Genomic DNA, 27,887 nt, shown 5'->3' on the forward strand with positions numbered 1-27,887 from the left:
CTCAGCCAATCCCCCGCGGCGCCGGAGGGCGTACGCGGCCTCCCCGAGCTCCTCCAACCCCACTCAAGTCCACGCCCCTCGGCCCGCCCCTTTCCCGGGCTCCTTGAGCGGCCCCAGTTCAAACGGGCGATTTGGGCCTCGCGTGCCGCCGGAGCCCTGGCGGGCCGGATGGAGGCGCCGGCGGAGCGGGCAGGTGGCACCCAACTGTTGGAAGGGGAAGGGAGGTGGGGGAGGCCCGCGCAGGGAGCGACCCCACACACGTCTTTCCCATGGCCCCCTGCTTGGGGGTGCAGGGCACAAGCGGAGGAGAACGAAGCCGGGGGTGGCCAGGGCCCCAGGATTAGGGGCGGATGGGAGGCAAAGGGCAGCCGGGGAAGGACCCCTCCCCCGGCGAAGGCTGAGGAGATGGATGGCCGAGAAGCCAGAAAGGGCGGGATGGAATGTTTATGAACCTCGCTTCTTCCTGGGGAGGACACGGGGTCCCTGAGGGCTGGTCCCTCCAGGAGGTTGATCAGGCAGGGCTCTGAAGGAAGCCCAACCACATCTGGGACCCTCTTGTTGTTCCCACCTTTGGTTTACCTCCCTCCCTCTCTAGGGATGCTCAGAACCCAAAGCTTCAGAGTGGCTTATCTCCCTGCCACCAACCACTCCCCCCGGGCAGAAGGAGCCGCAGCCAACATCTTCTTCCCTCTTTTTTTTTCCTCTTCCTCTTCCTCTTCCTCTTCCTCCTCCCCGCCCCCAACCCTAAAACAGGTAAGCTTCCTTTACTTTGCCTTTACTTCCAAAAGCTGGAGAATAGAAGTTTCTTGCTTCATTTTTGTGGCCTCTGAAATCAGGAGAACCTGGCAGGTTTGATCTTGGTGACTTGGAGCAATGAAGTATTCTTGGATTAGAGCCCTGATCCAGAGGGAGTCATCCGAGTTCATGTACTCAGGCCTCATGGAAACAGCGGTGATTTAAGCCTCTGGAGATGTCACAGCAGATTGACCTCCTGGGTATGAACCCAGTCTGTTTTGGGGCGATTTCTCCTTGCTTCTTCTTCCTGGACCCCATCTCTGCAAACCCTTTTCTTCTGCTGGTTTTTCTTTTTCCCCTGGGTCCCTTTTAAATGGAGTCAAGAGGCCGCTGGTTCCCTACTGCCTTTAGCTCTCTCCCCCTCTAGCCTCCATGGCGTCTCAAGCTCCCAGTCCCAACTCACCCCTCCGGCCAGAGGACATCCTGTGTGATACAGCAGGTCCCTCTGGGCGGAGCCAAGGGACATTCTCAGAGGTGACCTCTCAGCTTTATGCTTCCTTGCGGCAAAGTCAAAAAGCAGAGGCCACTGCCAGGACCAGTCTCTACTTGACCTCCAACTCTCCAACTCCTCCTGAGGAACTGGAGGGCCTGGCCCAAGAACTGAGCCGAAGCCTGTCTACTGGGGTGGAGATCAGTTCACAAAGAAAGGTGGGGCTGAGCACTGAGGTGATGGATCCTCAGATCATTGGATGACTATAGAAACAACATAGGTTGCAAAGAGTTGAATTTGGATTGCAAGCTTTAATTCAACAAACATTTATCAAGAAACTACTTTGAGGAAGGTATGGTGCAGGACAAAAATGAAACACTCCATTGTCTTACACTTTAACAACATGTGCAGAGATAACCAAATTTGGAGTGAAGGCCTAAGGATTCCCTTAGGAGGTAGAGAAAAATAAGCTAAGTGGTAGTAAGGAGGGAATGAATTCCAGGTATGAGCAACAGCCTGTGTGAAAGGATGAACTGCTCTTGATGAACATATAGTAGTCCAGTTTGCCTTGAACAAGGAATTTGTCAACAGAAATTAATATGAAATAAGTCAGATTGGGGATAGATTGTGGAAGGTTTTAAATGACAACTTGATGAGTTTACATTTTATTCTAGAAGTTGTTGAACAATTTCGAGCAAGAGAGTCAACACTGACAAAAATTATAGAAAAGTTAGGTAGCTTGAGGACAGAAAATACAGAATTAAAAGTTGAGATAACCTTAGAATTTAATGTTTAGAAACCTTACTAATCATTTCAGTAATAGCAAGCACAAATGCTACATATTAAGTGCTTTGGAGAGGGCTAGATGACACAGCCCCAGGTTTAGAATCAGAAAGAATGGAATTTAAATCTGACCTTGGACACTTATAAGTTGTGTGACTTTGGGCTAGTCATTTAACCCTGTTTGCTTCAGTCCTTATCTGTAAAATGAACTGAAGAAGGAGATGACAAAACTACTCCAGTCTTTGCCAGAAAATCTCAGTTTGGGGTTACAACTGAAATGAAAGGTTTAAAAAGTGCTTTACATAAATTATCTAATTTAATCCTCACAACATCCATGGGAGTAAATGCTATTGTTATCAATCTCATCTTATAGATGATGAAACTGAGGCTGAAAAAAAGTCAAGTGATTTGCCCAGAGTTGCAAACTAGTAAAACCAATTCAGGTCTTCCTGATTCCAAATAAAACTCTCTTTCCATTGCCCCACATTACAATGTAGAGCCAATCATACCTGTTACTAATAACTGGTATTTGTGAGTAAGAGAATGGATCAGGATATTATGAGTTTGACACACTGGGAGATTCTCCCCAACACATCATAATTTTTGGAAGGGGTACAATATTGCCATTGCTGGGGACTTATGTACTAGGAAGATCCGGACCCATATCTCTATTGGGAAGTCCTGGGTCACAAGATAGCACTAATCATTTTAGGGATAGTAGCAAAGTAAGATTTAACATTAGTGTTTTGAATTTTGAATGTAGTGTGTTAATCACAAAACATAGTATTCTAATTGAGCATGTCATCAAGAGGGTTGTTAGTATAGAGGAAAAGCTAGTGTGAGTAGTGACCCTCAATGGGGTCACTTCATTTATTTTACCTATTTGCTGAGACACTAAAATACCTGACTCCTAGAACTGGGGGTGGGATGAGGAAAAGGGAAGATGAAAATACCTCCCCTGACAGGAAGCAGAGTATAGAGTTAACCAAACTCTGGGCCTCTCTTCTTTAGGGAGGCGCCCAGCATATCCTGGAGATGGAAAATGTACGGGGTCACCTCCAAAGCATGCTCCAAGCTTCTCGAGACACTGCTCCTTGTAAGTGGGCCTACTCCCCTGGGGCCATGAAAGGGTATGTAGCAAGAGGGCTGGAAAAGCATGAAAGGGAAACAGCAGGGAAGAAGGTGAGGTGGAAAGGACTGTGTATTACCTTTCATCTTCAAATAGGCCCTACCCCTGTCCATACCTTACCCCTATCCCTTTGATTTCTCTGGCTGCTTCCAGGTACTGTTCTAGAGAGGCGAGAAGAGGATTCTTTTGACAGTGACAGCACAGCCACTCTGCTGAAGTGAGTTACCATTAGGCCTTTGTGATCATGTCCTTTACTATGGTATTTGTTCTTAAACCATTTGTCTATTCCTCTGTATTTGCTTTGTTTTGAAACACAGGCATGCAGGTTCACAACTCCTCTCATTTTTTTGCTCAGAATTTTCTCCCTGCCCTGTTCTTAACTGCTTTTAGTGGTATAGCAGGTTAATGGTATAACAAGTTATTGTAGAAAGGGCACTGGACTGTGACTCATGAGAGTCGGACTCTTGACTCAATCTACCATTAATTAGCTAAGGGAATTTCAGTATATTTCTTCACCTCTGTTAGTTTCAATTTCTTCATCAATAAAAGGAGGGGATTGGATTGACCTGAACTAATCTGTAGTACTTTCTAGCTATATTTCTGTATTTTGCCCAGTACCAGGCCTCTCCAAGAGCTAACGCCACCCAGCTCAGCTCCAGCCCTGGAGGAGTTGTTCCCTCGATATGCTAGTATCCGGCCTGGAACTCCTCACTACTTTCCTGATCTGCAGGGGCTAAGAGATGCCTTGGATACAGAGCACACCCGCCGTAGGGTAAGTTAAGGAACTGAAGGAGAAAAGAGTAGTTGAATCACTCCTGAGATGGTGAATAGATGTGGGATCAATTCCAGAAGGAATTAATTATATACTATTTGATGTTCCCCATTTTACATTCTTTACAGAAGCTGTATTAGAGAGGGGAAAGAGGTATGAAGTTAAAGTAAACATTGCCCTTCATTTATTCCCTTCTAAGGGATGTAACTGCCCATAAGAACTAATCTCCTAGATGGAAGGGAACGTGTGAGGAATCTTCCTTAACACCTGCCATGTTCAGCTCATGTGTACAATAGGCTTTCCATCTTTGTTATTCCTTGGGTCTCTGAGACTTTTTTCTAAAGAGCAGGGAAAAGAAGAAAGTCAGGAGAAGGGTTACACTTAAGTCTGGTTCCTGAAGGATAAGAGGAACATGTTACAGAGATAGTTGAAACTCAATCCTCAACCCACCTTCCCTTTTGTGACTCATAGTTCTTCTTTTAGTCCAAACTGTGCTATCTGGGACCTTGACAAAGTGTTTGGCAACCTTTATTTTTCTCTGCTAGAATGCTCTGCTAGTACTGTGGACCAGGATAGGTAAAAAGTGAATGCTATTCCTTGGTTTCTTTCATCAGCACTGTGAACGTCACATTCAGAATCTACAGACCCGTGTGTTAGAACTGCAGCAGCAGTTAGCTGTTGCCGTGGCTGCAGACCGAAAGAAAGATCTTATGATTGAACAACTGGACAAGGTGCCAGGGGAAGAGGGGAAGCTTGACCTGAAGTGCAGTGTCACCTGCACAGAGAAATGAGGCATTGGCTTTAGCAAAAGTGGAAATGTGGAATGATGAATGAGGGAATTATATTTATGTTATTTTATTGTTTTCCCCAATCACATGTAAAAACGATGTTTAACAATCATTTTTTAAAATTTTGAGTTCCAAATTTTTTCTCTTCCTCCCCCCTCATTGAAGGAGGGCATTATTCTCATACATTTGCTAAAGGCAGAGACACAACTAAAGGGTTACTGTAAAAATCTCACCAAACCTTCCCTTCTTCCCCTTCCACTTTCCTATCTAGACTTTGGCCCGTGTGGTAGAGGGCTGGAACAGACATGAGGCTGAGCGGACAGAAGTACTTCGGGGGCTGCAAGAGGAGCAAAAAGCTGTTGAACTTATTCGAAGCCAACAACAAGAGGTACACTCTTAGGGATCAGAAGACAAGGCAGCTTCCATAACGTAGAAATAAAGTTGCAACTTTAGTCATAAGAAACATAACACTAGATCTGGGTTCTTAACCTGTTGAACTGTTTTTTTTTAAAAGTATTTTGCACTGGACCTGCAGTCAGGAGTACCTGCAAATCCCTCCAGGTTTCCCTGAATTCCCATCCCTCCTGGTTTCTAATAGAATAATAGTGTTCTATGACATACATATACCACAGTTTGCTAAGCCATCCCCCAATTGAAGGACATTTTCTCGATTTCCAATTCTTTGCCCCCACAAACAGGGCTGCTATGAATATTTTTGTACAAGTGATGTTTTTACCCTTTTTCATCATCTTTTCAGGGTATAGACCCAGTAGTGGTATTGCTGGTTCATTTTTGTTGCCCTTTGGGCATAGGAACATTATTTTTTTTAGAAAGTTTTTATTTATTTTGAGTTTTTCCCCCATTCTTGCTTTCCTTCCCCCCATCCCCCACAGAAGGCAGTCTGTTAGTCTTTACATTGTTTCCATGGTATACATTTATCTAAGTTGAATGTGATGGGGGCAGCTAGGTGGCGCAGTGGATAGAGCACCGGCCCTGGAGTCAGGAGTACTTGAGTTCAAATCCGGCTTCAGACACTTAATAATTACCTAGCTGTGTGGTCTTGGGCAAGCCACTTAACCCCATTGCCTTGCAAAAAACCTAAAGAACAAAAAAAAAAACCAAACAACAAGTTGAATGTGATGTAAGAGAAATCATATGTTTAAGGAAGAAGAATAAAGTATAAGCAATAGCAAAATTACATAATAAGATAACTTTTTTTCCTAAATTAAAGGTAATAGTCCTTGGTCTTTGTTCAAACTCCACAGTTTGAACTCAGAGTTTGAACACAAACTCTGGATACAGATGGTATTCTCCATCACAAAATTATCCCTGATTGTTGCACTGATGGAATAAGCAAGTCTATCAAGGTTGATCATCACCCCCTATGTTGCTGTTAGGGTGTACAGTGTTTTTTTGGTTCTGCTCAACTCACTCAGCATCAGTTCATGCAAATCCTTCCATGCTTCCCTGAATTCCCATCCCTCCTGGTTTCTAGTAGAACAATAGTGTGGAACATTTTTTCAAATTGTGTTTGTGGATTTACAATTCTTTTGAAAACTTCCCATTTTTTGACTTTTGAGCATAATTTTGAAGTCTCACTTGGTATTCTGCCACCCTCAAAATTAATGCCATGGATTCCATTGTTAGCATTACCACTCTGGATTCTCCCCTCTACCACATTTGGCATTCAAAAAAATAAAAATTACTTTATTTTGGAAAAGTTGGGTGCCCCTGCCCAATCAACCCCTAGATCTCTAAGAGCTAAATTTAGCTTGAAGTGTATTCTGGTGGGGACATTGCATGCTGGGACTTCAGTCCTCATTCTCCCTGAGTTCTATCCCCACTTCCTCTCTGTCTATAGACTATAGCTCGCCTAGAACAGAGTCTGAAGCAAACCAAGGAGGCCCTGAGTAGGGAGCGAGAAGGAGCCAACCAACAGCAACAGGAGCAAGAGACATTGGTGAGAGAGCCAGACTAATTTCACTTATCTTGGGACTCTGACTCTCAGGGAACTGTGGGCTATAAGGGTATAAGGCTGTATTATGTCTGACTTGTAAAGAGCTGATAACCTTCTTTTGGATTCTGACTGAAGAGATAAGATATGAATCAAGTGTTTGATTACTAATTGATGCTAGGAGCTCAAATTGAGTTTTGGTACATATTCTATGTCTTGATGACCCAATTTTGTTGATTAGTATTGTTCAACTAGAATTCGAGATCTTTCATTGCCTGCTGAGATTTGTTTATTTATAATTTAGGATTTGTAATAATAATTACACACTTTTGTAGAATGTTCAGATATAACTTTCCTCACAGCAATCCTATGATATTGGCTAGTGTGTTATCTCCATTTTACAAATAACTTCTCTGAATCAGTTTCCCTAAGTAAATTGAAATAATCCAAGACCTCTGACTCAAATTCATTATTCTTTCCTCTACATCAGGTGTGGGGTTAAGGTGTTTCCAAGGCAACTGTAGATAGTACTCAAAATTCAATAAATTCAGTAACTTTTTAGGGTGAGTTAATTGAATGTTTGATCAAGTAATGTTATGAATATTCAAATGGTTCTCTGCAGAAAAAAAGATTCCTCACCTCTGCTCTATACTGTGTTTGAGTAGTGTACACAGGCTTGCTGGAAAGGTATAACTTTAAAGAGATATTTCCTATAGATTTAAAGAGATATTTCACAGGTTATCGATGTATTGGGCCTTGGTAGGTATCATGGTTGTCTCTTGTGGTTATAGAAGGAAGCACGACAAGCTTTAGCTCGTAGCTTAGAGAGAGAACAGCAGCGGTGTCGGACTCTGCAGGAGGAGCGGGATGAGGCACAAGCAAAGCAGCTGAATAAGCACAGAGAGCTAGAAGCACTCCAGGCTGCCTTGGAGGAAAAGCACCAGGCCTGGACCCAGCACGAACGCCAGCTGGAAGAGCGCTGTAAGAATCTACAAGAGGAGAGCCGGATCCAGCTGGAGAGGGAGCAGGTGAGGGAAGGAGAGAAGTGTTGGAATGAAGCCTAGAGTAGAGAGGGGAGGATAAGCAGAAAGTCTTGCATCAAAGGGGAAGAACTGAAGGCAAAAGGAACTGAGGTACAGAAATAGTGTTTACTAGGAATGGTGGTGGCAAATGAGGAGAGGAACATGGAAGACAAAGCCAAGTGGGCATGGTTCTAGCAGGAGGGATAGGTTGCTAAGGAGAGTTATGGGTAACTAGGGGTTTGGCTTAGTTTGGAGAGGAAGGATAGGAAGAGGACTGAGGTATGAAGAGGGAGATTAGGAAGCAGAGCATAGAGTATAGAGGTTAGCCTGAGGAAATAGTCTTTGAAGAGGGTGTGAAGTATTTGGGATTTTCCTTTCTCCTCAGGCAAATTCCCATCGTGAGGTAGAAGCAGCCCGAGAGGCTCAACAGCTCCTGGCCTCTGTTCAGTCTGATGTGCGAAGGTTAGAAGAGGAATTGGACACAGCACGACGAGAAAGGGATGCTCTACAGCTGGAAACTAGTCTGGTGCAGGTCAGGGGGCAGGAAGATTATTGGGATTCATTGACTTTTTGCTTAGTTGAGAAGGGTTTGTTCAAGATCTTTGAGTGTCAAAAAAGAGATCCGATTTTAGGTTGCTGGGGTTTTTTTAAACCATATTTCCAATGTGCTAGAGCTAGTTCACAGTAATACTTGCTTTTTCTCCAAACTCATTTCATTTGAGGGTACCATTTTGCCAGTTGTGAAGACTTTCCCCTTCATTCCTCTCTTTCAGTCATTTCCCAGATCATATGATTTCTACCTTTAAAGTATCTTTCATCTGTTGCTTCTCTACACATATCAACAACAAACATTTATTAAGTGTCTACTATGAACCAGACACTGTGATAAGCTCTGGGAATACAAAGAAAGGCAAAAACTGCCATAATAGCAGCATCAAAGAGGGAGATAATATACACATTCAAAAGAGGGAGACAATATACAAACAATTTCAATACAAGCAAAATATCTGCTTGATAAAATTGGAGATAAAAAGTGAAGGCACTAACATTAATGGGAATTGTGGAAGGCTTCCTGTAGAATGTAGAATTTTAGCTGAGACATGAAGGAGGGCATGAGGCAGACAGAACTGAAGAGGGAAAGAATTCTTGGCATGGGAAATACTCAGTAAAAGCCAGTCAAGAGATGGAATATCTCAGCAGATGACTTAAATGGATTGGAACAGCCAGGAGGCCAGTGTCATTTGATCTGAGAATATGTAGAGTAAAAGACTGAAAAGGTAGGAAGGGGCCAGGTATATAAAGGTATATAAAGACAAACATAATTTTATATTTGATCTTGGAGGTAAAGGGGGGCCCATTTGGGTTGATTGAAAAGGGGATGTTATGATTACATTTGTGTTATAGACACAGCTGAGTAGAGAGGGTAGACTTGAGTGAGAAAAAACTTGCGGCAGGCCAAGCCACCAACAGGCTACTGCAGTAGCCTAGGGGTAAGGCAATGAGAAACTGTACCAGGATAGTGACGTGTCAGAAGAGAGAAGAAGCACATCTGAGAAATGTTATATATGGAAAAAATCAAGAGACTTGGCAACAGATTGAACATGGAGATGTGAGTGTAAGATAGAATAAGGAATTGAGAATGTCCCCTAGGCTAAGAGCCTGCATGACTGGGAGGATAGTGGTACCCTAGGCAGCAATAAGGAACTAAAGAAGAGAAATTACAGGATCACCTTTTCAGTGTAGCCGCTTATCACCTTTTTTTTTTGAAGCATTTTTCTGATCTCTTACCTGTACTACTATAATAGTCCTTAATAGTCTTTGAATTTATCTCTGTGTTTTCAGTCCCAAACTGTTCTCCACACTGCTGCCAAAATAATCTCTATAAGGCAAAAGTTTGTGCATCATCGAACTCAGTAACCTTCAAAGGTTTCTCCATTGCCTTGAGGGAGAAACGTGAATCTTCCATTTAGTATTTAATAAGAACTTCCATAATCTGCCTCCTGTCTTTTTAGTCTTATTCATACAACTTCCCTTCTAATCAAGCATATATTTAAGTATTTACTTCTTAAGTGCCAGGCCCTATACTGAGCACTGGACATGCAAAAGAGGCAAAAAACAGTCCCTGCTCTCAACAAACTTGCAGAATGATAAGGGAGACAACAAGCAGACCAATATATATACAGGCAAGATAAATAGATAAAAACAGAGGGAAGGCACTAGAATTAAGAGGTGTAAGGAAAGTCCTTTCTGTAGAAGGGAGGGTGGGGGGTAGTTTACTTGGGATTTAAAGGAAGCCAGACAGTAGTTGAGAGGTTAGAGTGAGAATATTCCAGGCATGGGGGGAAAGTCAGAAAAAAAGCCCAGAGCCAAGAGATGGAGTCTCTTGGTCGTAGAATAGCAATGAAGCCAGTGTTACCAGGTTGAAGGGTACATGTTGAAGAGTAAGGTATAAGAAGACTTACACCATAGGAAAGGTAGGAAGGAGTTGGGTTATAAAAGACTTTGAAAGAAGATTTTGTATTTGAGCCTAGAGACAATAAAGAGCCACTGGAGTTTATTGAATAGGGAGGAGACTTGATTGGTCCTGAGCTTTAGGAAATCAATTTAATGTCTGAATGAAAGATGAATTAAAATAAGAAGAAACTTGAGGCAGTCAGGGTCAAGTGACATGTCCAAAGTTACAAAGCTAATAAGTATTAATTATGTAGCTGCTTCAGCTATTGCACTAATCTGGTCCTCATCACTCCATATTCAGACTACTGCAATAGCTGAAGCAGCTAGGTGGTTCAGAAGATAAGAGTCAGGAGGACAGGAGTTCAAATCTGGCATCAAATATTTAATACTTCTTTATTGTCTTTGGCTTTCTGATAAAGTTAATTTCTTTTAAGTATTGACTGATTTGATCTTGCTGTTCAAAGAACTCTCAAAAGCCTTCTTCCACACCACAATTCAATAATGCGGATTCTGCCATACTTGGCTTTCCTCATATCTCAGACTATTTATGTTCTATCAGGAGGTAGGCTGCATTTTTCATCACTGCATTTCATCATTTTCATCATTGTCCGGTATTCGAATTGATCATTGTGTTGCTCAGTTAAGTGTTTCAAATTTGTTTCTACAAAGTTAATGTTATAGCATAAATTCTTCTGCTCACTCACTCAGTATCCATGCAAGTTTTCCCAAGTTTCTCTGAAATTATCTTTCTTAATTTATTTTTTAAATTTATTTATTTATTTATTTATTTATTTAGTTTTTCTTGCAAGGCAGTGGGGTTAAGTAGCTTGCCCAAGGCCACACAACTAGGTAATTATTAAGTGTCTGAGGCTGAATTTGAACTCAGGTACTCCTGACTCCAGGGCCAGTTCTTTCCACTGTGCCACCTAGCTGCCCCTATCTTATTTTATTAAAGCACAGTAACATTCCATCACATATGTCTGTGTGTGTGTGTGTGTGTGTGTGTGTGTGTGTATGTATTTACCATAATTTGTTCAGCCATTGATAGGCACCTCCTCCTCCTTAGTTTCTAGTTCTTTGCACCAAGAGCTGCTATAAATATTTTTAACATAGATCCTTTTCCTATTTCCTTGATCTCTGTGGAGTATAGGTTTAATAGTATTGTTGAGTCAGAGGATATGCCCAGTTTAGTAATCTTTTGAGCATAGTTCCAGTTTGCTCTCCTAAATGACTATATTGATTTACAGCTCCACCAGCAGTGACTGCTTTTTCAAGTTCACTAATGTTAAAAGGAGATAGTCTTTCTCCTTTGAAAGATGGTTAATTCTTAGACTGGTGAGAAGAAGGGGACATCTTTTCATTCCTTGATTGAAAGAAATTCTTTGCTTTTACTTTTCCTCTTTTCGGGATGTGAATGTTGATGTGTGTGTGTGTGTGTGATTTGTTCTATATTCTGCCTTTAGTCTCTTTAAACCTCAATAGGGAACAGAGGCTGGACCCTGAGTTCCTAGGCCAGCCTGACTATCTTCTGCATCACTTCACAATCAGGCCCGGTTTGAAGCTCAGCGAGTACAGATGGAGTCAGAGCTTGCTATTTTGCTAGAGCAGAGAGTTACTGAGCGACTAGCCCAGGTGCAAGAGAGCAGCCTTCGACAAGTGAGCAATCTTCGGGAACAACACAGGTACCAGGGAGGGTCCACTGTTTTGCCTTTTCCCAGTTGTCTCCTCACTCTTGCTCAGTGTTTACTTGTCATGAGTAAACCTAACCTTTTTTTCCCCTTGATTCTCATTTTCTCCTACTCATTTTTTCTGTTTTCAGCCCTAGACTCAGGCTTTGTGGTAGAAAATGCTCCATAAAAGTTGTTTTTATTACTAATAAATTGAAATTTTAATTGTTATTAGGAAGCAGTTACAGGAGTTGACTGAGCAGCATCAGCAGGAACTGTCCAGTCAGTTGGATCAATTCCAAGTGGAGTTATCAGAGCGAGAAGATCGACATCAGCAGGTGGCTCAAGATTATGAGCTCAGGTGCTGGCCTCTAGAACCTCCTCAAACTTTTCCTCTGTTACTGGGTGACCCAGGATTCTGATTCTCTCAAGATTTCAAGTATCATACTCCCTAATCCGTAGTTTGTCCACCAAGTTTCCCCTAAGGGCCTCAAAAATCTAGCCCTTAAATTCCTTTTCCCTTCATTTAACTAGATTGACTCATGAGCAGACTCTAGTACGGGAATTGCGGATGGCATACCAACATCTAGAAGAGCAGCGGGTAGAACTGGTAGAGAGATTCCAGTCCATGCTTCGGGCTCACTGGGATGAAGCACACCAACTGCTCAGCACCACAGCTCCTTCTCAGGTAGGCCTTGTCGGCGTGGACATGCATAATGAACTGAGCTGAATTGAAATCAGAGGAAAAATGCTAAGACTTAAAAGAAGACAAGAAATTTTTAAAGGCTATTTTTTGGAACTTGATACTCAGATAAGATCATAACTGAGAAAAGGCAGAGATGGCTCATTTATTATTTTTGCTTGTTTTCTTCCAAGGAGAGTGATCTTAGTATTAAAAAGTATAAAACAAAAATTGCTCATAGGGAGTTAATATTCAAGATAAAGAGAGTCAAAAAACAACTGTGTGCTCTTTTTTTTTAGGTTTTTTTTTTTGCAAAGCAAATGGGGTTAAATGGCTTGCCCAAGGCCACACAGCTAGGTAATTATTAAGTGTCTGACACCGGATTTGCACCCAGCTACTCCTGACTCTAGGGCCGGTGCTTTATCCACTATGCCACCTAGCTGCCCCAACTATGTACTCTTAACAAATTCTAGTTACCTGACCCTAGTATCTTACATTTTAGGGTACTTACAAAAAATAACTGGTGGATATGGTTACTGAGTCATTACCAGTGATTTTTGGCAGTAGACAAAGTACTACAGGATGAGAAAAGGGCAAAAGTAGTCCTGACTATCCAAAAAGGAAGAGATTGTAATGTAGTTCAACTATATGCCAATGAGCTTTGCATGTATTTCTGGCAAAATTCTAGTGCATGTTATTAAAAATATTGATTACAAAGAGTCATAAGAAGAGATAAATAAGAAGGACCAGTTATTGTTGTAGTACAGTCATTCATTCATATCTAACTCTTGGACACCAGGTCCTTTGTCCCCCCCCCCCCATCTCTCAAAGTCTGTCCTTTTTGTTTATCTTCAATCTTTCCCAGCCTTTTCATCTTTTCCAATGAATCCCATCTTCTCATTATGTGATTAAAGTATTTAATCTTCAGTTTCAGTCTTTGACCTTCCAGTGAATACCCTGAATTAATTTCTTTAAGTGTTGACTGATTTGATTTCCTAGCATCACAATTGAAACCAAAGTTCCTTTTTTGATAGTATTTTGAAACTGGTAAATATGGAGAATTAATATTCCCCTGATTAAAATTGCCTTAGAAATCTTTTCCCTACAGCAGTAGCATTTTTCAATAAAAAGTATTGCTCCCCCCCAATTATATTGATAGTTAACGTAGAGTTTAGTAAGATTTTTTTGATATCCTTATGCAAGAAATGTGTATTTGATTAATGAGATAAAAATTACCTAATAAATTAGGTTCTACTGTCAATTGCCAAAAGGAAAGTTAATCGCAGTTTTATTACGCTAAAAGTATAGTTTTAACTCAAAGTTAGTGAGCTTAGAACATCTTATATAGAATGTGACTACATAAGCAGGATGAGTACAATGAAATAGTAAGCAAGAGGGAAAGATGAGGATACATGCATCAAGAAACAAGTAACAGGTGGCGGCTAGGTGGTGCAGTGGATAAAGCACTGGCCCTGGAGTCTGGAGTACTTGGTTTCAAATCGGATCTCAGACACTTAGCTGTGTGGCCTTGGGCAAGCCACTTAACCCCATTTGCCTTGCAAAAAAACCTTAAAAAAGAAAGAAAGAAAGAAAGAAACAAGTAACAGAAGAGGAAGTTAAGGATTTTTGCATCAGGAAGGTCAATTGGATCAAAACTGAAGCTGAAATTTATGCCCCAACCTTGATTTTTTTCATATTGATTTTAAATCTAAAAAGAAAAAGGAAGCTGTCTAATTCAAAAACTACATAGAAGGTGGACTATTGCCAGTCAAAAAATTGTTTACAGAATTTATTTAACTACAGAGAGGAATCAAAAGTTGCAGCAATCTTAGCAAACTTGTTTTGAACATAATGCAGTTGGAAACAGAAGTTTATTTGACTTTTGATTAGTCAAGGTACAGTCTGAAACATTTTGAATGCAACTTCATGTTATTGTCAGCCTTTGGAGTCAGGGTCACATTAAGGAGTTTCTAGGGTGGGACAGCTATTAAATCTGATATTCTTTTAACCTATCAAAATGAGATTGCTTTAAGAATTCTTTTCCCTACAGCAGTAGTATTTTTCAATAAAAGTATTACTCCCCCCCAATTATATGAGATAATTTTCAACATTCATTTTTGTCAAATTTTCTCCCTCCCACCCTTGCCCCACCCAAGGGTAACAAGTAATCTGATATAGGTTATATATGGACAGTTGTGTTACACATTTATCATGCTGTGAAAGAAGAATCAGAACAAAAAGGGGAAAACCACAAGAAGGGAAAAGCAAAAAACAAAGAGGTAAAAATAATTTGAAAAGTATAAGTTTTTAAAGGACTCGTAGATGGAATAACATAGTTTTTCGTCTTACATCAGGAAGTTCAAGAATAGAAGAATTTGCCCATTAAGACTAAAGGAGGGGCGGCTAGGTGGCACAGTGGATAAAGCACTGGCCCTGGAGTCAGGAGCACCTGGGTTCAAATCCGGTCTCAGACACTTAATAATTACCTAGCTGTGTGGCCTCGGGCAAGCCACTTAACCCCATTTGCCTTGCAAAAACCTAAAAAAAAAAAAAGACTTAAAGGAATTTATAAACTAGAAATCAACCTCCTACTATCTAGTTGTCAGAAAGGGGAACATAATCCTCAGTAAAGAGTCCTTATAATATTTAACTTAATCCTATGCTTCTTTATTGTATAAAGATAATTTGTACTCTAAATTATTAATAACTACTAATAGAACGTTATCAATCTAATAATGTCCCCAGGAAGCTTTTAGCTTCCATTGACACTGAAAATTCTAAGTAAAGAAACCAGGGCAATGTTTTTCTTAGCACAGTATTGGCATGAGCCAGAAATTCTCTTGTCATATTAGATTTAGTTAAGTAGATTCAGAACTAGTTGAGTGTTTGAACACAAAGTTGTTGAGTGTTTGAACACAAAGTTGTCAACTTTGCCAATAGAATGTCCCAGGATCCATGTTTGGCCCTGGGCAATATAATATTTTTTACTAATGATGATAATAAAAACATTATTGGCATACTTATCAGATTTACAGGTAACACATAGGAGGTATGGCTAACTAGACAGATGTTAAAATCAGTATTCAAAAAGGTTTTGTCAGGCTAGATCACTATGGACCAATCAATCAAATAAAATTTATTTAAAGTACATTTTTATCATAATTCATCTTTTTCAGTCAGCAAATCCCTTCGCCAGTTGAGGACAAAAGAAAAACAAAACCCTTTACAAACATGCATAATCAAAACCAAGTTTCCACATTGGCCATGTTCAAGAAAAAAGAAAAAAATGATTTCATTAAAAGAAAAAAAATAGTTTCATTCTGAACTCCTCTGTATTAGGAGAGGGGAAGTATATTTCATTAATAGTCCTCTGTGTTTGGTCATAACATTGATAAAGAATTCCTGAGTCTTTCAGAGTTGTTTGGAATTTTATAAGCTATTCTTTTGATTCTATTTTTCTCTTTTCTCTTTCAGTTCATACAAGTTATCCTTGGTTTCTTTGAAACCTTCATTTCTTTTTTTTTATGTGGTTAAGTGACTTGTCCAAGATTACACAGTTAAGTTAGTATTAAGTGTCTGAGGCTGGATTTGAACTCTAGGGCTGGTGCTCTATCCACTATACCACTTAGCTGCCCCCCCTTCATCATTTCTTACAGCACAAATTCCATCATATTTATGTACCATATGTAACTTGTTCATTTATTCCTCAGTTGATAGACATTGCATCAGATTCTTATTCTTTATATTTCATATAACATATTTTATATAGCTCAAAAGAGCTATAAATATTTTTTTTACCCTTCGTTAGTGTATCCTCTCTTTAATTCCTCTGGTTCCTTTCTAATTTCCCATTTCTTTTCTCCCTTTTCTCTCCTGTTCAGGGAAATGCATTTTTTTTTATTTTTCAAGGCAATGGTGTTAAGTGGCTTGCCCAAGGCCACACAGCTAGGTAGTTATTAAGTGTCTGAGGTCGGATTTGAACCCAGGTACTCCTGACTCCAAGGCCAGTGCTCTATTCACTGCATCACCTAGCCGCCCCGGGAAATGTATTTCTTATTCCTTCCCTTTAAGTAATTCACATTAGAGGGAGGTGAACTATCCCCCAGACCCTTCTTGTTGTTTGTATAGATGTCTTCTTGTGTACCATGATTATGAGATAATTTTCCCTACTCTTCCTTTCTTTCACCCTCAATGAATTCTTCTTCCACTTTTTCTCCATTCTTCTTTTAAGATCATTACTCTCTGTCTTTTCTATTTATTTAAAAATTTTGTTTAAGGCAATGGGATTAATGACTTGCCCAAGGTCATATAACTAGGCAATTATTATATGTCTGAGGCCGGATTTGAACTCAGGTCCTCCTGACTCCAGGGCTGGTGCTCTATTCACTGCACCACTTACCTGCCCCTGACTTGTCTATTTAAAAGACTATTTTTTGTGACTCTAGATGATCTTAGAAGGGACAAATATGGCATCTCCCCTTATTTGAATTAAGTAATTTATCCTTGTTTAGTTCCTTATCATTGTTCATTTATGTTTACCTTTTTATATTTCTTAACTCTTGTATTTGAACCTCATATGTAGGTCATGTCTTTGTATCAAGAATGTTTGAAAATCCTATATTTCTTCATAGAACCATTTCCCCCCCATAGCACCCAGTTTTTCTAGGTAAATTATTCTTGACTGTAAGCTCAAATTCTTTGCCTTCTGGAATATTTTATTTCAAGTTCTCCACACCTTTATAGTGGTGGCTGCTAAATTGTATATGATCCTGACTAAGACTCTTAGGGTACTTGAATTCTTCCTTTCTGGCTGCTTTTATTTTTTTCTTTGACCTGGATGCTCAGGATTTTGACTGTGATCTTCCTGGCAGTTTTCATTTTGGGCTTTCAGGAGGTGACTGGTAGATACTTTTTTATTTTCACTTTACTGTCTGGTTCTAAGAGATCTGGACAGTTTTGTTTTTAATATTTCTTGAAATAGGATATCTAAGTTCTTGTTTTGTTAATGGAAGTTATTCCTCTTTTTAAAAATTTAAATATTTTTATTTATTGTTTTTCTAACTACATGCAACAGTAATTTTCACCAGTCATTTTTTTGTATGGTTTTGAGTTTTATATTTTTCTCTCTCCCATCCTTCCTCCCCTCCCCCTAACAAAAAGCAGTGTAATATAGGCTCTACATTGTAGCTATACTAAATATATGTTCCTATTAATCATGTTGTGAAAGAAGAATCAAATCCAAATAGAAGAAAAAAAGCATTAAAAAGAAAAAATGACTCAATACATAAATTAACTTTTAAAAATTGAAGATAGTAAGTTTTGGTCTGCATTTAAACTCTACATTTCCTTCTCTGCATATAGATGATAATTTTTATCACAAGTCTTTTAAAATTGTCTTTGATTATTGTGCTGCTGAAATGAACAAGTCTATCATAGTTGATTATCACCCAATGTTGTTGTTAGTGTATACAATGTTCTTCTCATTCTACTTATTTCACTCAGTATCAGTTCATGTAAGTCTTTCCAGTCTTTTCTGAAATTCCATCCCTCATGATTTTTTATAGAACAATAGTGTTTCATCACATTTGTATAGTACAATTTGTTCAGCCATTCCCCAAGTGATGGGCATCACCTCAGTTTCCAGTTCTTTGTTAACATGAAAAGAGCTGCTATAAATATTTTTGTACATGTAGAATTTTTACCCTTTTTGTAATCTCTTTGGAATACAGATCTAGAAGTGGTATTGTTGGATCAAAGGATATGCACAATTTTATTGCTCTTGGGCATGATTCCAAATTGCTCTCCAGAAAGGTTGGATCATTTCATAATTCCATTAACAATGTTTTAGTGTCCCAGTTTTCCCACATCCTCTCCAACAGTGATCATTTTCCTTTTAAGTCATATTGACTAATCTGTTAGGTGTGAGGTGGTACCTCCAAGGTAATTTAATTTTCATTTCCCTAATCAGTAGTGATTTAGAACCATTTTTCATATGGACTATATGAAATAGAGCCTTTAATTTCTTCATCTGAGAATAATGGCAGTTATTCTTAATTTTTTCCCATCTTCTGTTTTACAGGTCAGTTGTTTTTGCTATCAAAATCTTACATTTCTTTTATTAAGTGTTTTGACTCTGAGACTTGTCTCATGGAAACATTGACTCTTTTGGTTCATTCTAATTTTCAGTGAATTTGTTGCCTGGGCAAAATTTTTGTTCTTGTTATCATTAATTCTGTTTCCAATTCTTTTTTCCATTGCTTTCATTTCTTTTCTAATTTTTCTCCGCAAGTGTTCTCATTCAATTTATTAAAGTATTTTAACATTGAGGACTTCCAGCCAAGATGGTGGGGAGAAGACAGGCACTACATTAAGTGCTCCCTGTGTCCCCTCAAAAATAACATGACAGAAACCTCTTAACAGAAACTCAATCAACAAAATCCAGAAAAAGAATCTAGGAGAAGACCAACAAGGTCAGTCAGTGCAGGGATGGGCAGAATCTTTAGCCTGGGGAAAGAGAGGTCTGCAGCCTGGTCCAATTAGGTGCAGGACCTGAGCTCCATACTTTTGGATCATTCTTCCAGGAACAAAGGGTAGCCTCCCCATCCACCCCACCCCCATCCCCTCAAGCACAGGTGTGGACTAAGGAACCTACTCAGCGGAAAGGGAGATTGGCTTCCAGCCCTTTGTTCAAGGTCAACTCAGACCCAGCTGCCCCTCCTCCCTCTCTCCAGGATTGGGAGAGGGCTTCAATAACTCCAGAGAAAGCAGCCAGCACCCCCTACTTGCTGACCCTTGGAATTACTAAGCCAAGTGAACAAAGCCTCTAGGATCTTCAAAAGCAAACCTCAGAGAGCCAGCCTCCCCCCAACACAAGATCCCAGAAAAATAAAGAAAAACAAGCAAAAAAGGGGACCCATGGAGAAATGCTTAGAAGGACTCTAACCCAGAGAGATCTAGCACTTCTGAGGAGAATATGAATTGGTCTTCAGCACAGAAAGACTCCTTGAAGAAACCAGGTAGCAGTTTAAAAATCAATTGGAAAAGTTGGGAAAAGAAACTCAAGGAAAATCAACACATTGCAAGAGAAAATTAACATCTCACAACAAGAAAACAAAACATTGTAAAATACAATTGGACAAATACAAAAAGAAAATAATTCTCTCAAATCCTCAATTGGGCAAATGGAAAACTCCTTCAAAAATAGAATTGACCAATTGGAAAAAAGAGTTACAGAAGGTAAATGAAGAAAATTCTTCTCTAAAAAAAGGAATGGAATCTGTGGAAACTAATGACTTCATGAGATAAGAGGATTGTGTTAAACAAAACCAAAAGATAGAAAAAATAGAAGAAAATATAAAATGCCTTATCAGCAAAAGCATTGACCTTGAGAACCAATCAAGAAGGGACAGCCTGAGAATTATAAGACTTCCTGAAAACATTGACGAGAAAAAAGGCCTGGACTTAATATTACAGGATTTAGTGATGGGAAACTGCCCTGATATCATGGAACCAGAGGACAAAATACTTATTGAAAGAATATATTGATCCCCTCTGGAAAGAGATCCTAAAATGAAAACACCAAGAAATGTTGTGGCCAAATTCCAGAACTATCAGGTAAAAGAGAAAATCCTGCAAGCAGCCAGTAAGAAACAATTCAAATACCAAGGAGTCACAATAAGGATTGTGCAGGACCTGGCTACATCAACATTAAGGAATCAAAGGGCCTGGAATGAGATATTCTGAAGAGCAAGGGAGCTTGGAATGCAGCCAAGAGTCTACTATCAGGCAGAGTTGAGCCTTCTCTTCCAGGGGAAAAGATGGACATTTAATGAACTGGGAGACTTCCAACATTTTCTGATGAAAAGACCAGAGCTAAATAGAAAATTTGGATCTCAAACAGGAGGCTCAAGAGACACATGAAAGGTTAAAAAAGAACTGCTATCCAATAAAACAAAATTGGCTAAATCCCTACCTTAGAGAAAGACTCTAATAACTCTCAAGAATTGTAACTCTATTAGAGAGAATATACTTAGCCAAAAGTGATGGACACTCATAACTTTTCTGTGACTCAGAATGATTTAGAAGCAATACCTCCTTTAAAAGGGGGACAATAAGGAGATTGGGAGGATGGAGGAGATTGAATGGGGTAAATTTCATTACATCAAGAGGTACAAAAGACCTATTGTAATAGAGGGGAAGAAGGGAGGAAGTGAGAACCACTTGAATCTTCATCTCATCAGACTTGGCTTAAAGTTAATTTATACACATTCAGTTAAGAAATTTATCCTACCTTTCAAGTATTAAAAGGGGGGGGGGGAGAGAAAAAGGGGAACTAACAGAAGGAAAGGAAAGGAAGGAGGAAGGAGAAAAGGGAAAAAAGGAAAGAAAGGGGAAGGGGGTTGATATAGGAGGGCAAATGCACTGAAGGTGGTGGTATTCAGAAACAAAATACTGAGGAATATGGATAAAGGGGGAAAAGGGGGGAAATACAAAAAGAGGGAAGATAGCATAAGGGCAATAAAGAGTAATTATAACTTTGAATGTGAATGGGATGAACTCTCCCTTAAAATGTAAGCAAAAAGCAGAGTGGATTAAAAACCAGAATCCTACAATATGCTGCTTACAAGAAACTCATTTGAAGCAGAGAGAGACATAGAGTAAAAATAAAAAGTTGGAGCAAAATATATTTTGTTTCAGCTGAAGTGAAAAAAGCAGGGGTTGCGATCCTTATCTCAGACAAAGCAACTACAAAAATAGATAGCATTAAAAGAGATAGGGAAGGACTCTATATCATCCTCAAAGTTACCATAGACAATAAAGCAATTTCAATACTAAATATGTACACACCCAATGGTATAGCATCCAAAATCATAGAGGAGAAGTTAAAAGAGCTACAGGAAGACATAGACTGCAAAACTCTACTAGTGGGAATGGCTTAACAAACTATGGTATATGTATGACATGGAACACTATTGTTCTATTAGAAACCAAGAGAGATGGGAATTTAGGGAAGCATGTAAGGATTTGCATGAGTGAGGGATTTTGCTGAGCAAGATGAGCGGAACCATAAAAATATTGTACACCTAACAGCAACATGGGGGTGATGATTAACCTTGATGGACTTGTTCATTCCATCAGTGAAACAATCAGGGACAATTTTGGGCTGTCTGCAATGGAGAATACCATCTGTATCCAGAGAAAGAATTGTGGAGTTTAAACAAAGACCAAAGACTATAACCTTTAATTTAGAAGGAAAAAAGTTATCTTATTATATAATTTTGCTGTCTCTTATACTTTATTTTTCTTCTTTAAGGATATGATTTCTCTCTCATCACATTTAACTTGGATCAGTGAATACTATGGAAACAATGCAAAGACAAACAGACTGCCTTTTGTGGGGGGGGTGGGGGTAGGGAAGCAAGATTAGGGGGGAAATTATAAAACTCAAAACCTTAAAAAGAAAGCATTTTAACATTAAAAACATTTTTTTTCTTTGCTGTATCCCTTCCTGGAATTCTGGTTGGGTTGTATGCTTAAGCTGTTTTTCTCCTCACTTTGCTTGTAGATGTTTATTATCCTCACTTCCATATTTTTTAGGTTCAAAGTATTGTATCTTCAGGGTCCCTTCTACATCTCAAGAGAAGAATGTTAGGGACCTCAGAATCTCTCTTCTGAATGCTCCCATGTCTCTTGGTCATTGCCAAGTGTCCTACTGACTTTCTTCTTTTTTCTTCTTGCAAGACCCTCTGCTTTTGCTTCCTTTGGACACAAAGATTTGCAAGCTTCATGTGACTTACTCATCTCTGAAAACTGAGATGCTTTTGGTTTGTTTATTTTTGCTAGTACTAGTTTTGTAGCTACTTTTTTTTTTGCAGTTTTGGGGTAGAAGAACCATATCATCTTGGCTTGAACTTCATAAAGGGATTATAGACTATAAAAATCATTTTGCTTGAAAAAATATTTAAAAGTTTCCTGTTATAAAGGAATATCTTACACATATCCTGGGGAGACATGCTAAAAAGACATTCACTGTAGTTTATGTAATCAATAAAGTCTCACTGTTCTAAGAGTATGAGTTGAATAGTTACCAATCTACATTGTAGAGGAAATTTTTTTCTGGACTAGCCACATAGAAGTCCACCAGGGTTCAGGAAGGCCTAAGACTGAAATCCTCATTGATATCTACCTTTAAAGGGAGGTTCATTGTACATTGTTAATGACAGTGGAGATAAATCCTTTTCTTTTTTATATTTGGGTAATTTCAATTTTTTAATTGGATTTTTTTAGGGTTGTTTTTTTTTTTTTTTGCAAGGCAAATGGGGTTAAGTGGCTTGCCCAAGGCCACACAGCTAGGTAATTATTAAGTGTCTGAGGCTGCATTTGAACTCAGGTACTCCTGACTCCAGGGCCGGTGCTCTCCACTGTGTCACCAAGCCAACCCTTTTAACTGGATATTGATATTATTTCCATTATCCTTGTTAGATCTGATTACAGTGTCATTGTTAGGTGATGACAAAGAGCTTTTATTAAGAGTAGAAGAACCAACTTTGCTATTTTTCTTGTTTGCCTGTGCTTGCATTATTAATATCTTCAGTTTGTAGTTTCTCTGCAAGAATCTTTTTAAGCCTCTGGTCTGTTTTGTGGTAGTTAAAGATGGATTATGTAATCCATAAATCCACTTAACATCATCATACACTGAAACTAGGGAGGGATTCACTGCCAGTTCTCCATCTTCTCTCAGGATATTTTGAGAACAATTAGAACTTGTAGTCAGACCTTTTGAGGATACCAGCAAAGATAGTAAATATTATTCAAGACTAATTTTTTTTTAAATTTAAGCAAGTCACTTGCCCAAGGTCACACAGCTAGGCAGTTATTAAGTGTCTGAGGCCAGATTTGAACTCAGGTATTCCTGACTCCAGAGCCAGTGCTCTATCCACTGTGCCACCTAATTGCCCCTAATTTTTTTTTATATATATAAATAAGGGTTCTAATCTTCCAGTACCACAGCGAATTGTCTTGTACACCCCACTTTGTAGATCAGTGCCTTAGGGCAATCTCCCTTTTGGATGCATATTGCTTAGAAAATCACACATTATTATTAACATAGGGTTTTTTTGGTAGTTTTAATTTGTCTTGTGAAACATTTCCCTATTAAATTTTAATTTAGTACAGTGATACCTTTGCCTGAGAGAATTACTTGGGATACAGAGAGATTAAATGACTTGGGTTGGGGAGAGAAGAGGGTGAGGAATCATGCATCTAGTTTGAATCCAGAAGTCTATCTCTAGCTCTCTATCCAATATACCACATGCTGCCTTTTATTTCTTATTCTACAATAATACTCTATTCCATTCACATATCTCACTTTTTTCAGCCATTCCCTGTTTAATTGGTGCACCCACAAAGAGTGCTGCTATATTGGACTGGACCTTGTTTCTGCCTTTGACTTTCTTTGGAAGGGAGAGAAGGAATTTGGAATTAAAAAAAAAATAGAAGAATAGAAAACTATCCTTTGACCACTTATCTCATGGGAAAATTATGACTCTGGCCAATACTTTCACAAAGGCTATCACATTCATTGATTCTTCTCTGGCCTCCTCTTCGCTTGGCTCTTATTTTTACTTTTCTTCTCTTTGTCCTTGTCCCCATTTCTTTACAGATCCCTCCCCCTGGTACTCCTAGCTCTTTAGTCTCCGGTCCCAGAGAAAATGAGAAAGAGGAGAGGAGAGCTTGGAGTATGCCCCCTGCAGCAGTGGCTCTGAAGCCAGTATTGCAACAGAACCGGGAGCCAAGGGAGGAGCTGCCTGGGGACATCACCCATCCTCGTACCCCATCACCTGTTCTCAATCTTCTGCTTGGCCCTCATTTCCAGAGTCAGCATAGCTTTAAGCCTTTGGAACCTAAACCAGATCTTACTCCACCCTCAGGTAACAAGGAATGACTGTCCCTAGGATTCCTTCTATGTTAATTTTCTAGTCTCTTTCCCTAGACTCTAGGTCTTCTAGAACTTGAATATTTGCTTTTCCAGCTCTGAACTATTCTCCCTTCTAGCATTTCTCATCTCAACTTTTCTTTGTGTCCTCTCTCCTTCCCCTCACTTTATCTACACTTTATTTTTTATTTTTTTATCTACACTTTTTCATCTTGTCACTTAATCATCTTATATCTGTTCTCTAATAGATCCCATGTGTCCTGAATTATAATCCCTAGCCTTCTCTTCTACATCTCCCAAGATTTTTTTCCTGTAGTGTGTCCCTTCTGCCACCAATTTATTTTCTCCCCCCTCATCAGCTGGAGGCTTTCCTTCTGAGCACCGAGCAGAACGACCATTCCCTGAAGAAGCTCTTGGAGCTAGAGAAGAACCCCTAGATCAAGGCTTGCCCCCTCCACAGTTGGAAGAGCTAAAGCACTATCTGCACCAGGTATGGGACTCCCTGTATTATCTCAGGGCTCTTCCTCAGGGATTCTCTTTCCAGGACCCCTGTTTCTCCTTATTATTGGCTCTTTGCTGGTACCTTTTTGGAGACATTCCCAGACTTTAGGATACTCAGCCTATCTGATAGTTCCTTTTCTTTCCCCAGACCATACCCCTTACAGAGACCAAGAAGCCCAACCCCCTATCTCTTCTAGGGTCCTCTGCTACTTTCTCTCCACAGTTCTTGGAACCAGTGCCCCAGAGCTGTGTGAGCCCCACCATTGATTTGCTGCCCCCTAAACCTGGTAAGTCCAGCACTATGGGTCCATAAAACCCAGAGAGCATAGAACCTAGTTTTCTAAGGTAAATAATGAGGTGCTGAGCAAAATCAAAGAGTTTCCTACAGGAGAGCGGAACCTCTGATGCCTTTCCCTCTTCTAATCAGAAAAACTTTAACACTTGTCCAGGTCCCCTGATGGTTTCCCCTTGGGAGGAAGCTCCTCCACTACCACGGCCCCCACCTCCTGTCCATAAAACTAAAGTACCACTGGCCAAGGCATCCAGTCTTTTCCGGGTACCTGAGCTGCCTCCAACTCCTCCACAAAACTACAGCCAGGAAGGTTGCTCCCCAGAAAGTGGTGAGTATTACAGGGAGGAGAAGAGGGTAGGGTTGAGTGTGAAGAGACTGAAGTTGGGAAAAGTAGAGACCTTCAGAGAGAAAGAAAGGGAGGGGGGAGATGGGGCAGTGAGGAAGCTTGGGGGTTAAAGGGAGGATGGACAAGGTACAGAAGTTAATAGAATAATGACCATGTTTTCCTAAGGTGGAGAGGGAAGATCAATATCCCCTCGGCAACTGGCAGAGCTGTCACGGCTGCTTCGACAGTACCAGACTCGAGGCAATGGGGGCCCAACTACTCTGGATCTTTTACTGTACTTAAGGGGGTCGGAGCATAGTGGGTAAAAGAACTAAGTAGGGGAAGGAGGGATAAGACTATGAGGGACAAGAAACAGTAGAGCTTTAGCATCTCATCTCCTGGGTAGTTTGGTCTGTTCGGGGTGGAAAAGCAAGTTTTCCCCATTGCTCTTCCTATATTTCTTCTTGCTCTCTACCCTTTCTCCCTCTTTTCTCTATAATCTCCCCTATTTCATAGCCCCTCCCACGCAAGGCCATGTGTCATCCTGTCTGCTCAGTCCCCATCATTTCTCTACTCTATCGTTCTCTTCCTCTACTCTGTTATCCTTTCTCTCCTGCAGTCATCCCTTCCTGCTCTTACTTTAACCTCTTGGGATAATAGGATGTTACTTATTCTGTTCTGAGCTGCTGGTAGAACTCTTTCCCTGGGCTGAAAGTGTTGACTGTCACTCTACATTGCTTTTCAATTTATGTGACAGAGTTGAAGGTAGAGGGGATGGCATCCCCAGAAGGAATGCAGACCCACGCTTGGGAGAGGTTCTCCGGAAAGAGGTGAGAGAAGAGTAGGGACTAAAGATCTGAGAGGGCTCCTGCTAGTCCCCCATCATTTTAATTCTTCCTGATTGCTTTGCCTACTCCTGTGTATGAATATGTGGTTCTTTTCTGTTTGATCATGGCTCCTTTTCCCCCCACATTCCTCTTGACTTTTTCTAGGGATTGGGAGATCATAGTGTGTAAAATATCTAAAACTGATATTCATGACTTCCTTCTCAGGTTTCATCCCGTCGCTCTACTAATACTAATAAGGCTGAGAAGCCAGTGGGCAGGAAGAAAAGTGGTCATCCTGCACCAGGCAGTACTAGGAATCGAAGTGGAATCTGGAGATAGCTCCTGTATCCTACCCCCAACCCCTTAACATTTTTTAAAAGAACTGTTTTATTAAATAAAAACTGGTTGTATCTGAATTTGAGGGGATTTGGGAAAGTGAGTAGATTAAGTATAAACTGAAAAGGACCACAGCCCCTGTATAAGAGTTTTGTTAGTATTAGACTAGGTCCCTGTCTCAAGTTTGATGTTAGAAGAAAATGAAACATGCAGTTCATTCATTGTTTAACAAAAGGAAGTTGACTCAGGCATAGCATTAAAGGCATCTTCAAGGATACTCTAGCACTTAGTTTGGTTAGAAAGAGCCTATCTTGGCCTGTCTTATCTCCAACTGGTCAGAAAAGGAGTCTGGTCAGCCAGGCAGGTTGTAGTGATGTCTCCACCTTGGAATGAAGGGCTCCTTTTCCTTGTGAGTGGGCCTTCAGAGATCTGGAAGCAGCACTGAGGGAGATGTAGGTTAAGTCTTAGCCCACTCGGCCAATCAGGTCCCACAGTTTCACAGTCTATGAGGGAAATTAGGCAGGTCTGGTAAGGCAAGGGTGATTCCCTTGTGTTCCAACACTGAGAACAGGTGTAAGAGTTTTAGTAGAACTTCAGGCTTGCTTAGTATTTAATATGGAAGGGAAGATTTTCTTCAGGAGGGAAAAGTTATTTCTGATTTAAAACAAAATCTTAAATATTCAGTGTAGCATCTATAACTAGGGTGGGGGCAACTGAGGCTTTGCACCAGCATGACAGGATAGAAAAGGTGTTAACAGCACTGAGTTTAGTACCCAGAAGGTTGGCAGCCTAAAATGTCCAGAGTGCCGGTCTTGGAATAAAGAACACCTGATTTAAATCCTGTTGTTTCTTGTTCTGTGACCATGAGCAAGCCAGCTACTTAATCTCTCATCCTCAGGATCCTCAGTAAAATGGGGAGTAATACTTATAGAGTCTAAATAATTGTGACACTTAAATAAACTTTGTAAAAAGCACTTTACAAATCATAAAGTGCCACCTAATTGAATAGGTGAACTTGGACTCTACCTTCCTAAAAGCTCCTTGAGTTCAAGGGCTCTTTTGTCTTTATCTGTACAAACTCTTAGCAGTGCTAAGCACTGCTGGATCATTCCCTCACCCCTTGGCACAGCTCCCTTTTCTCCCCAGTTGCTGTGAGTGCTAAAGTTGCCAGTTATAGCTCTATTAATATCATATG

General features: G+C 40.1%; 1 protein-coding gene across 7 annotated transcripts; it reads left to right on the forward strand.

Moving 5' to 3' along the window:
- The first annotated feature begins 2 nt into the window (after positions 1 to 2).
- CNTROB (centrobin, centriole duplication and spindle assembly protein) lies at positions 3 to 27,887 on the forward strand. Of its 7 annotated transcripts, none has more exons than XM_074225540.1 (21): positions 3 to 193; positions 754 to 995; positions 1,163 to 1,443; positions 3,020 to 3,104; positions 3,291 to 3,354; positions 3,753 to 3,909; positions 4,524 to 4,640; positions 4,969 to 5,085; positions 6,559 to 6,657; positions 7,443 to 7,679; positions 8,059 to 8,205; positions 11,676 to 11,809; positions 12,030 to 12,155; positions 12,329 to 12,482; positions 24,139 to 24,406; positions 24,771 to 24,901; positions 25,061 to 25,199; positions 25,362 to 25,532; positions 25,716 to 25,851; positions 26,287 to 26,359; positions 26,582 to 27,886. In XM_074225540.1, the coding sequence occupies exons 2-21, from the start codon at positions 971 to 973 to the stop codon at positions 26,693 to 26,695; spliced, it is 2,775 nt and encodes a 924-aa protein (XP_074081641.1). In that variant the 5' UTR covers positions 3 to 193; positions 754 to 970; the 3' UTR covers positions 26,696 to 27,886. The 7 variants fall into 7 exon arrangements, with proteins under 7 accessions (XP_074081641.1, XP_074081642.1, XP_074081643.1 ...); XM_074225541.1 differs by having other exon boundaries at positions 3 to 189; XM_074225542.1 differs by having other exon boundaries at positions 3 to 995; positions 3,759 to 3,909; positions 26,582 to 27,887.

The sequence above is a fragment of the Macrotis lagotis genome, chromosome 2 (assembly GCF_037893015.1).
Source record: "Macrotis lagotis isolate mMagLag1 chromosome 2, bilby.v1.9.chrom.fasta, whole genome shotgun sequence".
Taxonomy (NCBI): domain Eukaryota; kingdom Metazoa; phylum Chordata; class Mammalia; order Peramelemorphia; family Peramelidae; genus Macrotis; species Macrotis lagotis.

Coding starts and splice junctions, on each gene's coding strand:
- CNTROB (XM_074225540.1), top strand. CDS start 971: ATGTCACAGCAGATTGACCTCCTGG. Junction 4,641..4,968: donor TGATTGAACAACTGGACAAG/GTGCCAGGGGAA, acceptor TTTCCTATCTAG/ACTTTGGCCCGTGTGGTAGA. Junction 25,852..26,286: donor AGGGGGTCGGAGCATAGTGG/GTAAAAGAACTA, acceptor TTTATGTGACAG/AGTTGAAGGTAGAGGGGATG.